At 50.1% G+C, this 13116-nt stretch overlaps 6 protein-coding genes across 6 annotated transcripts; 3 read left to right on the plus strand and 3 right to left on the minus strand.

Annotated features, from left to right (window-relative positions):
• Positions 1–416: 416 nt before the first annotated feature.
• N7511_011422 (arginine--tRNA ligase) lies at positions 417–2642 on the minus strand (the record flags this gene model as incomplete). Its single annotated transcript, XM_057133799.1, has 4 exons — positions 417–423; positions 477–890; positions 952–2246; positions 2319–2642. 4 exons carry the CDS (start codon positions 2640–2642, stop codon positions 417–419), a joined length of 2040 nt encoding a protein of 679 aa, XP_056978469.1.
• A 535-nt stretch (positions 2643–3177) lies between these two features.
• Positions 3178–4256, plus strand: N7511_011423 (phosphatidylinositol phosphate kinase family protein; the record flags this gene model as incomplete). Its single annotated transcript, XM_057133800.1, has 2 exons — positions 3178–3447; positions 3504–4256. 2 exons carry the CDS (start codon positions 3178–3180, stop codon positions 4254–4256), a joined length of 1023 nt encoding a protein of 340 aa, XP_056978470.1.
• A 1693-nt stretch (positions 4257–5949) lies between these two features.
• N7511_011424 (uncharacterized protein) lies at positions 5950–7256 on the plus strand (the record flags this gene model as incomplete). The annotated part of the gene is made up of 4 exons (XM_057133801.1): positions 5950–6120; positions 6169–6370; positions 6435–6791; positions 6844–7256. The coding sequence occupies 4 exons, from the start codon at positions 5950–5952 to the stop codon at positions 7254–7256; spliced, it is 1143 nt and encodes a 380-aa protein (XP_056978471.1).
• A 1724-nt stretch (positions 7257–8980) lies between these two features.
• On the minus strand, positions 8981–10071 carry N7511_011425 (cytochrome b5 reductase family protein; the record flags this gene model as incomplete). Its single annotated transcript, XM_057133802.1, has 4 exons — positions 8981–9130; positions 9183–9811; positions 9862–9995; positions 10067–10071. 4 exons carry the CDS (start codon positions 10069–10071, stop codon positions 8981–8983), a joined length of 918 nt encoding a protein of 305 aa, XP_056978472.1.
• Positions 10072–10300: 229 nt separating this feature from the next.
• N7511_011426 (GIG1 family protein) lies at positions 10301–10992 on the plus strand (the record flags this gene model as incomplete). The annotated part of the gene is made up of 2 exons (XM_057133803.1): positions 10301–10400; positions 10457–10992. The coding sequence occupies 2 exons, from the start codon at positions 10301–10303 to the stop codon at positions 10990–10992; spliced, it is 636 nt and encodes a 211-aa protein (XP_056978473.1).
• A 203-nt stretch (positions 10993–11195) lies between these two features.
• On the minus strand, positions 11196–13111 carry N7511_011427 (uncharacterized protein; the record flags this gene model as incomplete). Its single annotated transcript, XM_057133804.1, has 2 exons — positions 11196–11488; positions 11539–13111. 2 exons carry the CDS (start codon positions 13109–13111, stop codon positions 11196–11198), a joined length of 1866 nt encoding a protein of 621 aa, XP_056978474.1.
• Between the last annotated feature and the right edge of the window lie 5 nt (positions 13112–13116).

Here is a 13116-nt window from a genome sequence, read left to right on the forward strand (position 1 = left end):
GGCTTCATCTAGTTCAGCTTGTTCCATGGCTTCCTGAGAGCCTAGAGAGTCCAAAGGATTCGTACGGGGTTCAGTTGACCTTCGGGGTTCACCAAGCCTTGCTTATTTCATGGCGGAGTCTAGAGGGTCTGAGTCTACCAGGTCAATAGTTCCATATTAGAGGTGCATATTTATCAACGGCTTTGACCGGGGGCGTCGAGGGACACGTATCTGTGGCTCGATCTGACTCCACATTCTCACACCATTGGAAAAACTACGACTCATAAAAAAAAAGCAAAGCGTAAAGGAAAATCGAGTTGTAAAGAAAGAAGCATAATGCCATTTTTATTTGCCCCGCTCTTGGCGCCCAATGCAACTAAAAGGTATAGCTTAAAAGAAAACTGAAATCAAACACCGTCCATATAGTTGATATGAAATTACATGCTGGAAGAAGTCAGTAAAAGATATTTGAAGAACGAAAGGGGAAAAAGACTAACCGCTCAACGGGGTTGAGGCCGAGGATCCGCATGCCGTTGTTCAGAACCTGGCGGGCGGAAGCATACAGGGCCATGCGAGCCTTCTTAACCTCAGGCTCACTGCCGATGACCTTGAGGACATCGTAGCTAGAGCTGAGCATGTGGGTCATGCGGAATAGGTAGCTGAGAACAGTGATGGGCTCGAGAGTCTTGGCCGTGTTCAGGAGCACATCGGGCCACTGAGCCAGAAGACGGATGAGATCAGAAGCATGAGTCTCGGTCAAAAGATCGAAGTTGGCGTCAACGAGGCTGTCAATGTCCAACTCCGACTTGCGGGCCATCGAACAAAGACGAGCGTGGGCGTATTGAAGGTATGGGCCAGTGTCACCCTCGAAAGAGGTCATGGCATCCAAGTTGAAGTCATAGCCGTTAATGCTAGGAGCCAGTCAGTATAATCGGAATCTATGGTTAAGTATGAAAAATAGGTTATGCATACCGCTTGCCAGTCATATCTTGCACCATAACGGAGGTGATTCCGAGGGTATCAGCAGTCTTCACGGGGTCCTCGACCTGCGAGTACTTGGTTTCGTTCTTCTTCATGACCTCGTGCATCTTTTCGCCGACATCCTTGAGAATATCGTCAAGGAACTTGACGGTTCCCTTACGGGTGCTCATGCCGCGGACCATTCCGAAGTTGATGTGCTGGCAGCGAGAGGCAAGGTCCTTGTGACCCATGAGCTCGGTGACCTTGAAGAGCTGAGCAAGATGCAGATCTTGCTGAGCGGCAACAACGTAGATCATCTTGTCAAAGTGGTACTCCTCGTCACGCTCGGTAATGGCACCGATATCACGGGTCAGGTACAGGGGAGTACCGTCCTTGCGGACAATGATAGCCTTGCCGAGCTTCTTGGCGCCGTGCTTGGTGAAGTCAACGATGACAGCACCCTCGGACTCCTCGGAGACGCCGGCCTTCTCCATCAGCTTGTAGGCTGCACTCATGCTCTCGCCCTTGATCTGCGATTCACCGGAGTAGACGTCGAAGTCGATGTTGAGGCGGGCGTAGGTCTGCTTGTACTTCTCGATACTAAGGTCACGGAACTTGCGCCACAGAGCGAGGGCCTCGGGGTCACCGTCCTCCATGCTCTTGAAGTAGCGACGAGCCTTCTCATCCTCGCTGACGTCGACAAGCTTGGCGAGCTGTGCCTCCAATTCAGCAACGTCCTCACTCTTCTCCTTCTTGGCCTTGATCTGCTCCTTCAACTCCTTGATAGGGCCGTCGTGCTCAGCAACAATACGGTTGACCTTGACGTAGACATCGAAAAGATGGTTGATGGGATCCTTGGTCAGATCCTCATCGTTACCGAAGTATTTGAAGCCGTTGGCCAACAGACCATACTGCTTACCCCAGTCACCAAGGTAGTTCATCTTGATAACATTCCATCCCATGACAGTGTAGAGGTTTGCAAGGAAACCACCGATGATGGTGCTGCGCAAGTGACCGGCATGGAAGGGCTTAGCGATGTTGGGCGACGAAAACTCAATGATGATCTTCTTCTGGCCCTTGGAGGGGTCTGAGGGGTCCTTTTGACCTTGGTTGCCGTTTGTACCGTATGCAGCCTTCTCGGACAGGACGCGACCAAGAACGGTCTTGGCCAAGGGTTCGGGCTTGCAGAAGAACTGCACGTGAGGCCCGGTGACAGAGGGTGGGTGAACGAGATCGGACTCGGGGAATTTTGAGGCGAGCTCCTTGGCGAGCTCCATAGGGTTTTGCTTGATCTGGAGGGAAGCGGCCTGTATTCATCAGATACACGGTTAGCTTCAGTCCACGATGGACATGCGACAGCGCGCTTGACGGGCACATACGGGCAATGAAAGGTCGCCCTTGTCCAGAGTGCTGGTCCATGCGAGACGAGCATAGATCTTGGCAGCATCAATGCCGGTGGCATTTCCCAATTGCTCCGCAATGTGCTCACGGTAGATGTCCATGGGGTTCAATGTCGGGAAGCATCCAGCGAACTTGGACTTCTGATGAGTGGACTGGAGGGTAAGAGCCGCCACGGAGGCGGGGAGGGAGGCAGCGGACGCCATGGTGTAAGATCGCGATGTTGCGAGAAATCGAGGTCTTGGGTAAGAGAGTGAACGAGAAAAAAAGGCTGTGAATCGCCGAGCCCCGCTTAGATGACCCATAAAGGAGGGGGAACTGGGATCTTTGCCTTTCTTTTTTTTTTTGCCCGATGAGTCAAGCCGGCGGTGAGTCACGTGGGCCGAGTATCCCTAAGCCATGGGCTATCCATGGCTAGATACACAGTATAGCGAGTGGTGGACTTGTTTAGAAGTAATCTCACCCGAGCAAACCAGGGACTTGACATACGGGATGCTGTGAATGTCCAGATATCTCAAAAAGCCTAATAGGAAAGCCAGAAAACATTCATTGCGTATACTCTATCTCACGATGCAAGTCGGTTGCATATGTTATACAGTATGATTGCACGTATAACTATTTCTCATTCTCCTCTCTGTTTATTTCTCAATTGATTTGTGTAGAATGTTGGCAAGTCGTTCACGGGTGCCATTGTATACTGTTCTTGTAGTGCCCGCGCGGCCAATCACACTGCGGCTATCTGAATGCCTGACGTCACCAGTATTTCTTGATATCTCCTCCTGATGTGCCTATCGATTCTTACCCTTGTGAGTAGTTCATACAGAAGTTAAACCTATCAATATGGGAAATCGTCGCCAAAAATCGCTGTCCAAGTCCATACAGTCTGCGTTGACTCGCGACCCAGACCGCTTCAAGAAGTCTGCCCTCGGCAAGTTAGTAGCCTTCTTTTCTGTGTATCGCATAAAGCTTGTCCGCCATGAGAAAATACTCTTTGATCAACTGCGCCAGGATGTTTGGCAGTTTGATGATCATGATTATAAGGGGAGTTTTCATACAACAAGAGGTCAACCGCCATTGAAGACGATGGGCGACTTGGGCTACTCAGGCTCGGTAAGTAACCATGTTCACAGTATGATAATAATGGCTTTTCCTGATTGAGAATCTAGACATTTTTCTCAACTCTGGATGCACATTTCCTTGTGAAAAGCCTGCCACGACATTTTGAATATTCGTTCTTCGAAGGGGATCTTCTTCGGCCATACTTTGAATATATGTCCCAGCATCCAGACTCATTGCTGGTGTGGATTACCGACTATATCATCGCACCTTACATTACTCTCGGCACCATCTTCGGCTGTACTCCAGCTCGTCATTTAATCATGGAGAACGCCCTCTCTGGTAAAGATGAAGATCCAGCGGCTGAACAATGGGAGACGTATGACTTGAAACCCCTCAACTACTTTTTCCCCGAGCGAGACTTACTACCAGAGCCCCTTGTGAGTGAAGAAACCCTTGGAAAGTTGGCAGATACCTTCAACGACAAACTCCACCTGTGGCAGGCGGACTCCGAGAAATTTTGGAAGTCAATCGAAGACGATACCAAATTTCTTGAACAAGCCAACGCGGTAGACTACTCGCTATTCCTAGTACGAATACCTGCCTCTTCCGCGCCTAAAATTCAAGGACGAGCAAGCCCTTGGAGGATAGGACTGTTATCTGCCGATGGACGCTGGAAGTATCGCGCAGCCATCCTCGACTTCTTTTATGCGCGGCACAAGTTACAAGCACAGGCACTTTCAGGTGTGGTACAGACATTCAATGTCATTGGTAGACAAGGTCCCATGACAATCACAACCACTGCGAGTGATTATCGTGAGAAATTCCTGGCTATGATCACAGACCTCGTTGAGGTTCACTGAGAGGCGAGACTTGAGATCTAGCATTCTATCTTTCTTATTTGATATGTTCAAGAGCGTCCGAGTCAGTAATGACGCGTCCATATAGTTATTTAGATGGTTGCGACGAAGAGCAAGGGCAGAAAAAAGAACCTGACATTCTGAATGCCCTTTGATGAATATGTGACTATGTCTGTTTCTAGCGCCTCGGAATCCAGCAAAACTGCCAAAGATCATGATTGCAGTGCGGGCTCAAATAAAAACGATTAGATAGAGATGCCATTACTGCGAGTAATTGTGATTAAATCATCTCACGTTCAATGTCTCTTATTTGGTTATGTAGACCATTCCGAACAACGCCCTTATGGCAAGTTCAAATCGAAGCAGATTACATGCAAAGTCATAACACCTCGCAGGCCACCGTTTACCAAGGATGAGATAAATCCGAAATGATACGATATCTATCTCGGAATTGATAATTTTGTGGAAAGGGGTGAGCAAGCTAAACATTGAATTCTTTACTTGAGTCGCACAGAACTATACCATCAGCTTCACATTGTCAAACTGCACCTTGATACACCCAAAAAAACGTATTTACAGATGCCCCCGCTCAACTGGGTAGACAACGGCACAGATGTCGCAGAATTGACCGAAACTTTAAGCAACGAAGTGCCGCTGAAGAAGTTTTGTGGGTCGCGAAACTGGATAGGAATGGAGCAGCGCTTCCATGACCGCATTCAATGCGCCATACCCAGGGAAGAAATCGAGAGGTGGAGCTGTCTATTATGGTGGAGTCTTTGCCTTAAAATCTGATTGCCCAGAAATCTCAAATTGCCCACGAGATTGATAAACGCTCCTCCCGAGACATGAAAGACATTCTCCATAGAATACGCGGCTGAGAGAAATCTTCGGAATTCACCATTGTTGGGCTCGGTTAGTTAAAGTTCAATTCTGTCGTCGATATATTGCCCTAGCCTCGTGTTCATTAAATTCTAACTTAATTTAAAGGCCAAATTGCCTTTCCCCATAATCTACTCTGTGGCACTTTGACCGCGACACGTTACCTGCTAACCCTAATTGCCATCAGGGGTAAGAAAGACCCGATGCATTGACCGCCACGAAACCCTGAGAGACACAGCAACACCGCTGCAAAAGATCTTCCGGGCTCAGCTGCCTATTTCTCCCAAGATCGACCGGAGAGACGAGTTGCCCAAGGAGGTTGGGTTAGGCACTATTGAACAGGTTCCCTACAATGACAGCGATCGGCAAGTCGGCAGTCTACTATGTCCGGAAAGGTGCCGTGAGGGTAAATATCAAAAACCACGAATATACCGGGTTTTTTACAAGTATTGGCCCATCCCGCTGTGTCCAACACAAAACTAGTGGCGTCCTGAACCAATGGATGTAAACTGTAGCATGACCAAGTTTGCTCTGAAATCCCCACTTGATCGGACTAGGCCGCCTGCGAGTCGCCAATTAAGCCTTTCGTTCCTGTCTGTCCCTCTCGTTCTCCACTATACACTTGTACAAATTGGATTTAGTCTGTGCATTGCGGTGCATGGTGTGTATGTAGGTGAACGCGATCCGCGGACGGGGGGCCTCCGCTTTGAGCCTCGGGTCCGACTGTGCGTAGTGGTGTGAATACATATAGGCGTTGGTGCTGTACGCGAATGGGACTCATTCCGGTCTTTACCTGTCCTTTGTCACTCCTTCGAGCATGGGTCTCCATGAGAATTTCCCGGCGTACGGTGGTCGCGGGCCCAGCGACTTACGCTTGGGTATTGCTTTGGGTACGGTTGCGACCATTTTCATGGTGTTGCGGATTTATGTTCGTCTTCGTATGAACAAGTTTGGAACCACCGCGTTGATCTGGTCTCTTGTCGCTTGGGTATGGTCACTGATCCATCTCCATGGTCTCTGTATTAACAGGGGACAGTTATTTACTACACTCACTCAAATATTCGGTATCATTTCGGTTCTCCACGGCCTAGGGAATCACATCACGATTGTCCAAGAGGTCGGCGAACTACACAACTTCCTTCTATTCACATGGATCACGGTCTTTTTCTTCAACATGGCCATTCCGACCGGCAAGGTCGCGGTGGCTGCATTCTTGATTGAGATGAACTCACAGAGCAGTAAATATGATCCCTTCCTCCTCGTCACTAGTTCCCTAGTAAAGCTCACCCTCACGTTCTATAGACCCCAAAATCCGTCGCAGCCTTATCGTCGTCGCAGCTCTGAATATTCTCGTCAATATCCCGCAAGTCCTTCTGGTCTGGTTCCAATGCAGTCCCCCGAATGCACTATGGGATCCGTCCCTCCAGAGCCAATGTGATCACCGCAAGAGTGTATATTATACCTACTTTGTCGGTGCCGTGGCCGCCATCTCCGACATCTACCTTGCAGTCATTCCAATCACAATGCTGGTCCCCCTCCGTATCGACAAGAAACTGAAATGGGGTCTGAGTTTCCTCATGGGATGCGGTGTCTTCGCCGGCGCCGCGGCAATCGTCAGAACATGGGCAGCCAAGTTCATCATGAGCGAAGACTCATCTTGTAAGTCGCAGCATATCATGCTCAGCCGGCACATTTACTAACATCAGACCAGACGGCGTGGGAACCCTCTTCTGCTGGGGTGAAGTGGAAGAATGGATCGTTCTCATCACCATGTCAATTCCACCAGTTTGGCCACTCGTCCGCCCATTGACGCATCACTTCATCAAATCCACAGCCAACCGCAGCCACCCTCAATATAAGCAATATGATTACTATGGAAACTATGGCTCGACAACTCGAGGCAACCAATCTATTGCGCCGCCTATTGTCACGACTACTATTTCGATTTCTTCTCGGAAGGGTGGTCCGATGTCTGCTACAACGGCCGGTCCATCTTCTTCGATCGACTCGCTTTCGAGATTTGGAGAAGATGAGCCTGAGACACCGCATACTATCTTGAGTCATAATGGTGATCCGGAGGGCTGGGTGGAGATGTCTCATTTCAAGGAACAGAATCGCACTTGAATTAGTTGCTCTACTATACCTATTTACGTTTTAATGTCACACTCTCTTTAAATTGATTGGAACTCAATAGCCCCTATGCTGGGATAAACACGCGCCAGATCAATCCCTGCACGACATCAGTCGCATCTTAGCGAGCTGAAATTAGCGCTAATCCTGCGGACAGGGATGCAATGTGCTAGCGTGGCATAGCCTCGTATCCAGTGAGTAGCCAAATTTCTAGTGTAGATCTAGTGATGGGGAAATAATGGAACAAATCATTATTCATTAGAGTAAAAAAGTCGTCACAATCAAGCAGGTGAATGTAGTATTTGTGTTCAATGGTCGTCGTGGCTTTATGATCTATCAACATTCTTGGCCCCAAGCCACTAGATCCATCGAAGAATTCCCTTTCATTCCCATTGGTCTATGAGGTGAAATTCGGGATGGATCTCGCATATTCACATCGATCGCGTGTCTCAGCCTGGTTCATTTTAACGAGTCAAACACTCGCGAGCCTTATTGATCGGGCTGAGTCTAGAACATACGTATGCTTTACAGCTCCGTACTCCGTAAAAGTATCTAAGTCACTACCGTATGCCTCTGTCGTTCTTTCTCAAGGGCATCTTGCCAATTGCCTAGGAAGCCCACCCTCCCCCTTCCCCGTACAGTAGATCAGCCTATCGCCAGGAATTGCGAGTCATACAGTATGTGGGAAGAAGATTCGTCAAAGTGGGCGGTGGACTATATTATGATCAGCCTTGGTTCTTTAAGTCCTATTCAAATGAAGATGCGCAGAAGTAGAATGAAAGAATCTTATTACCCTCAGGCTAAGCCCACTACATGTTTTGTAGTATGGCCTGAGGTATCACGTTATAGCAGATGAACCCTTCAATGCAGTACTGAGAACAGTCGATCGGGGGAAACCGTCTGGTTTTTTGGATTCTTCTTATCGAAGTCAATTCCCCGTCAAGTGCGACTAGAGAATGTTAATACGAAACTAGGAATTGTCGACAGGCGACTCTATAGGATACCTCGATCACCCCTCGGGACTACGTTAGGTCAAGCCATATTCTAGACAAGGAATGTCAGTATCAGTCGAAGCGAACCTACAAGTCTCAAAGAATAAAAGAGCTTCGTCTAGAGGATTCAACCTTATGCGTCATCTACCAAACTAGAAACGATGGATCTTTCGGCGTTTCCTACCGAACTATCTGTCTCTCGCAGATTTGCTCACTGATTCATTCTCCGTACGCCGAATTGTAGATCCGAGATTGCCGAGAAGCTCAGCCCTCGTCCCATTAGAAGTAGATTCCCGTTGATTTCCTGGATTTAACGGCATACACTCCGAAGATGTCAATCAAGGAGAGCAATAAGTTGGAATGCTGATAGATCAATGTCAGCATTGATCTACTCTCAAGTACTGAGCGCCACGTCCAGGGCAAGCATGGCACGTGGCGTGGCGTGGCATACGTTACAGCGGCTTTCTGCGCATCGAGACGACCGGTAAAGGAGAATTTGTACAGTCAATGATATTGGATAGAGATATAGAATCATACCTGGATAAATAAATCGGACATATTCTAGGAGACATCCTTTATCGCCTCGCTGGGGTCTCTAGCCACCTCTACAAACTATTCCACACAGATATACACCAATGAGCTGCTCCGCAGCTCACCCTTCCTGTATTCAACTCACACCAAAAGCAGTAGCACTTTGAGAGTCGTATTTCTTTTTGATTGATCACCCTAGAAGCAGAAGACCTGGTCCTCGAGCTTGCTGACAGGGCGGGCCTTGGTGTATCCAAGAGCCTCGGTGGACTTCTTCATGGCGCTGACCATGGGAGGAGGACCGCAAAGGAGGATCTTGACATCGGCAGCGGGGGCGGGGAGGCGCTCCTGAAATCTAATTAGTACGGTTACAGTGACACAACCCGGGTGCACAGCATACCTTGATCATATCGGGGGTGACGAAGCCGACACCACCGGTCCAGCCCTCGGGAGGGTTGTTCAGAACGTAGTAGACGCGGAATCCATCGTCTTCCTTGGTCAGCTTCTCGAGCTTTTCCTTGAGCAGGATGTCGTCGGGGTTGACGTTGGCGAAGATGAGGTCGACCTTGGTGGTGTCGGTTCCACCGTTGCGGGGGCGGTTACGAATGATGGCCTCGATGACTTGGAGCATGGGGGTGATACCAGTTCCTCCGGCGATCATACCAATGTGGCGGCACATGTTGGGGGTGTAGACCATGGCGCCCTTGGGACCGCGGACCTTCATGGTGTCGCCGACCTTGAGGTCGGTCAGGTACTTGGAGATGTTACCCTGGGGGTAGGCCTTGACCAGCAGGTCGAAGTAACCCGCCTCGTTGTCGGACGAGATGGGGGTGTAGGAGCGGACGACTTCCTTGGGCTGACCGGCGATGGTCGCGGCGAGGGAGATGTGCTGGCCGATGGGGAGACCGAGGATATCGGTAGGACGGGGGAGGGCGAAACGGTAGATGCAGACATTGTGGGAGATGTCATTCTTCTCCTTGAGAACAAAGTCCTGGAACTCGGTGGGATTCAGGACCTTCCGAGGGGCCGCTACACGGGATTAGCTCAATTCCTCGAACATTCGCTGACGGGTCACAAACAGGTCCTGAGGGCCAAAAAGGCCGAAAGAACAGCCGCCGCCGCGACAGCATAGGTGACGAATTCGGGCTTGACGGCGTAAACACCTGCGACGAGCAGGATGGAGGGCGCGAGGGCCGTTCCGATAGTGGCGAGACTGAGAATCAACCCGAGATTAGACAGGAACAGACAGGACCAGACAGCGACCAGAATCCCCAAACAACTTACCTCATGGTGAAACTGCAGAAGGTGAAGAAGAAAGAAGGAAAGAAAGAAAGAAGAGTAGAAAGTCAGAAGCGGAGAGCGGAGAGCGGAACCCCAACGGATTTCAATACCCTTTCGAGTTTACCCCGCGGATTGTTTTTCTTGTTGGACTCAAGAGTGAGGGCTATTGGGCATCGTGATTGGAGTCAGGCTGAGGGTTTAGTTCATGACTGTGAATCCGGCGTCTGTGGTTCTATGATGCCTGCGTTCAATCTCACCGCGTTGGATCGCCAACTCTTGGCCATGACCGACGAGGAATTCGTCGACCACGACTGGGAAGATCTTCAAGATATCATCGGTAGGTCTACGTCTCCTCTGATTTTCCATTGGTCCATGTATATAATTCCCCCATAGCCCGGAATGATCTCGGCGCCCTCAAGCGGAAGCCTTCCGACCTACGCCGATATCTAGCGTGGAGTGCAGACACCAAAGCCCAATATGGGTCTATCATGAATTACATTTGCCAACAGCGACTCCAGTGGCAAATGCCGTTGGAGACTGCCGATCTGGCTATGCAACGGCCCTTTGCCTTCAAGAACCCGCGACCCTTTGCCGATCCCGAGGACTACAAGATTCTCCGCAATGACTGGCCGTACGGGTTGACGCCCGGCATTTCGCATTTGGTTGTGTGGTTGCGCACGCCCATTCCGGTCAAATCCGGGGAGGGCCATCTGACGGAGGAGTCAAGGTTGTTGATCGACACGTTTGTGAGGCGCACTTTTGTTGATCGATTGGCTCGGGATCCGAGAATTGCCTCGGATGCGGCATCACACGTGTTGTGGTTTAAGAATTGGGTGGGCTTGCAGAGTGTCAGGGCGTTGGAACACGTTCACATCCTAGTTCGAGATGTGCCCGAGGATATCCTGTTGGAATGGTCGGGAGAAGCATGAGGAATCCGGGGAGATGTGCATGGAGAGGATTGCATGAGCGAATGAGAACTATAACATACCATACACCCTACGCAATACATTTGAAAGAGATCACGATAGCGAGAAAGAAAGAAATCACATGGAAAGAAGTCCGGTATCATGCGCCAGCCCATCCACCGAAGCAAAGGATTACATATACAAGCAAAGTTAAGGGATAAATATCCTCACGACTTCTGTTCCTCCACGAACTTGAGGGCCTCCTCGCGGGATACCACATCAATCGTACTGGCCTTCTGTCGGAAGCTGACTCCGTAGCACTTCTCAGCGACGTGCAGCATCTCAGGACGGAAGGTTGTGCAGATGAATTGTCCGTTTGTGGAATCCGAAATCGACTTGAGCATCTGGGCGACGGCGGTTCGGTACTGGGCATCCAGGTTGGCGTCAATCTCGTCGAAGAGGTAGAATGGTGCGGGATCACAGGCCTGGATAGCGAAGACGAGGGCGAGAGCGCAAAGACCTATAGGATGGTTAGATATGAAACAAGACTAGTCAGATGGAATAACTTACTCTTCTGTCCACCACTGAGCTGCTGGATACGCTGCTGATCATCGTGCTTGCTGTTAAAGCTGACGCTAATGCCAACCCCAACATAGTTCTCCACACTCTGGCGGGCTTCCTCGTCATCGGACTCAACACCATCCTCTGGTCGGGTATTGTGGTCCGTCTTACGCTGGATAATGAGGCGGCCACGGCCAGCGGGAACCAGCTTCTCAAACACATTGTGGAACTCGCGAGAGACCTGTTTAAAGGTACGTTCAATGGCCTCGTCCTTGCGCTGGTCAAGCACGGAGATAAGATCATCGATAGAGTTTTGCGACGCGTCCAGCTCGGAACGACGCGAGGTTAGTGTCTCACGCTGCTTGGTGAAGCTGTTGTACTGCTCAAACGCCTTCTTGTTGACATGAGAGTATTTCTTAAGAGCCTCGTTGGTCTTGTGGAGTTTCTTCACGACGATGTTGGAGTCGGTGTGTTGGTATTTAGTGAAGGCTTCGTCGGGAAGTACACCTAGGGCACGAATATTGGCTGCGCACTCGGCGCCTTGCTTGGTAAGTGCTGCCTTCTTCTGCATACTCTTCTCCATGCGTCGCTGGTGCTTTTCGATGGATCGAGCGAGATCTTCAATCTCACGGCGGGTCTCGGCATTGCGCTGTTCAAGTTCAACAACACGAGTGTTGCCCTCCTCAATGGAGGTATCCACTTGTTTGAGTCGTGTGTTGAGTTTCTCCAGTGCCTGTGTAAGACGCTTCACCTCCCGCTGTACCTCTTTCAAGTTACCCTGAACTTCCTCATCGGCAATATCAACGTCTCTGTTGAGGAGTTGATCGAGGCGAGGGTTGAGGTTCTCCCGAAGTTCAACTTCAAGCACGGATTTACGGGCCTCGAGCTCATTGCGCTGGCTCGACAATTCTTGGTATTGACGACGAAGGTCCTGTACTGTGCTGCTCAGAGTCTCAAGTCGGGCTTCTTCCTCGCTGGTGAGGGCTTTCTGGAAAGGTGACGACAACTCTGCTTCGAAGGCGCTCACTTGGTCGTTCAAAGCCGCGAGGTTGGATTCCACATTGCGAAGGGCGCGGCGCTTGGCGTCAAGGGTATCATTCGTTTTCTGTAGTTGGTCACGCTTGCCACGCAACTCTTTTCGGAGCGGTCCACTGCGGTTTTGGACGTTGTGTCTCTCTTGCTCGAGCTTCTGTAGTTCACCAACGGCCTTGGTGATCATCTGGTCGAGCTGCTCCAACTCCTTCCGAATCTCAGTGCCGCGATTTCTCTTGCTTTCATACTCATCCCGCCACTTTCCTAGACCCTTGACAGCATCCAGACGGGACTGGCGTGAATCGTGATATCCACCAGTCAGAGCACCGCGTTTGTCGGATCGATCACCCTCTGGGGTGATAGCGTTCACGCCGTGACTTCGAGCGTACTGCGACGCAACCTGTAGGTTGGGGCAAATAATGGTTTTGCCAAATACGTGCTGGAAGGCTCGCTCATATGCAGGGTCATACTGCAGTTTTTCAATCATGGGGATTGTGTCACTGGCGCGAGGCATATTCAAAGGCCTCGAGCGAAGTCGGTTTAAGGGCATGAATG

Source organism: Penicillium nucicola (assembly GCF_028828085.1).
Source record: "Penicillium nucicola strain IBT 29836 chromosome Unknown utg000014l, whole genome shotgun sequence".
NCBI classification, from domain to species: domain Eukaryota; kingdom Fungi; phylum Ascomycota; class Eurotiomycetes; order Eurotiales; family Aspergillaceae; genus Penicillium; species Penicillium nucicola.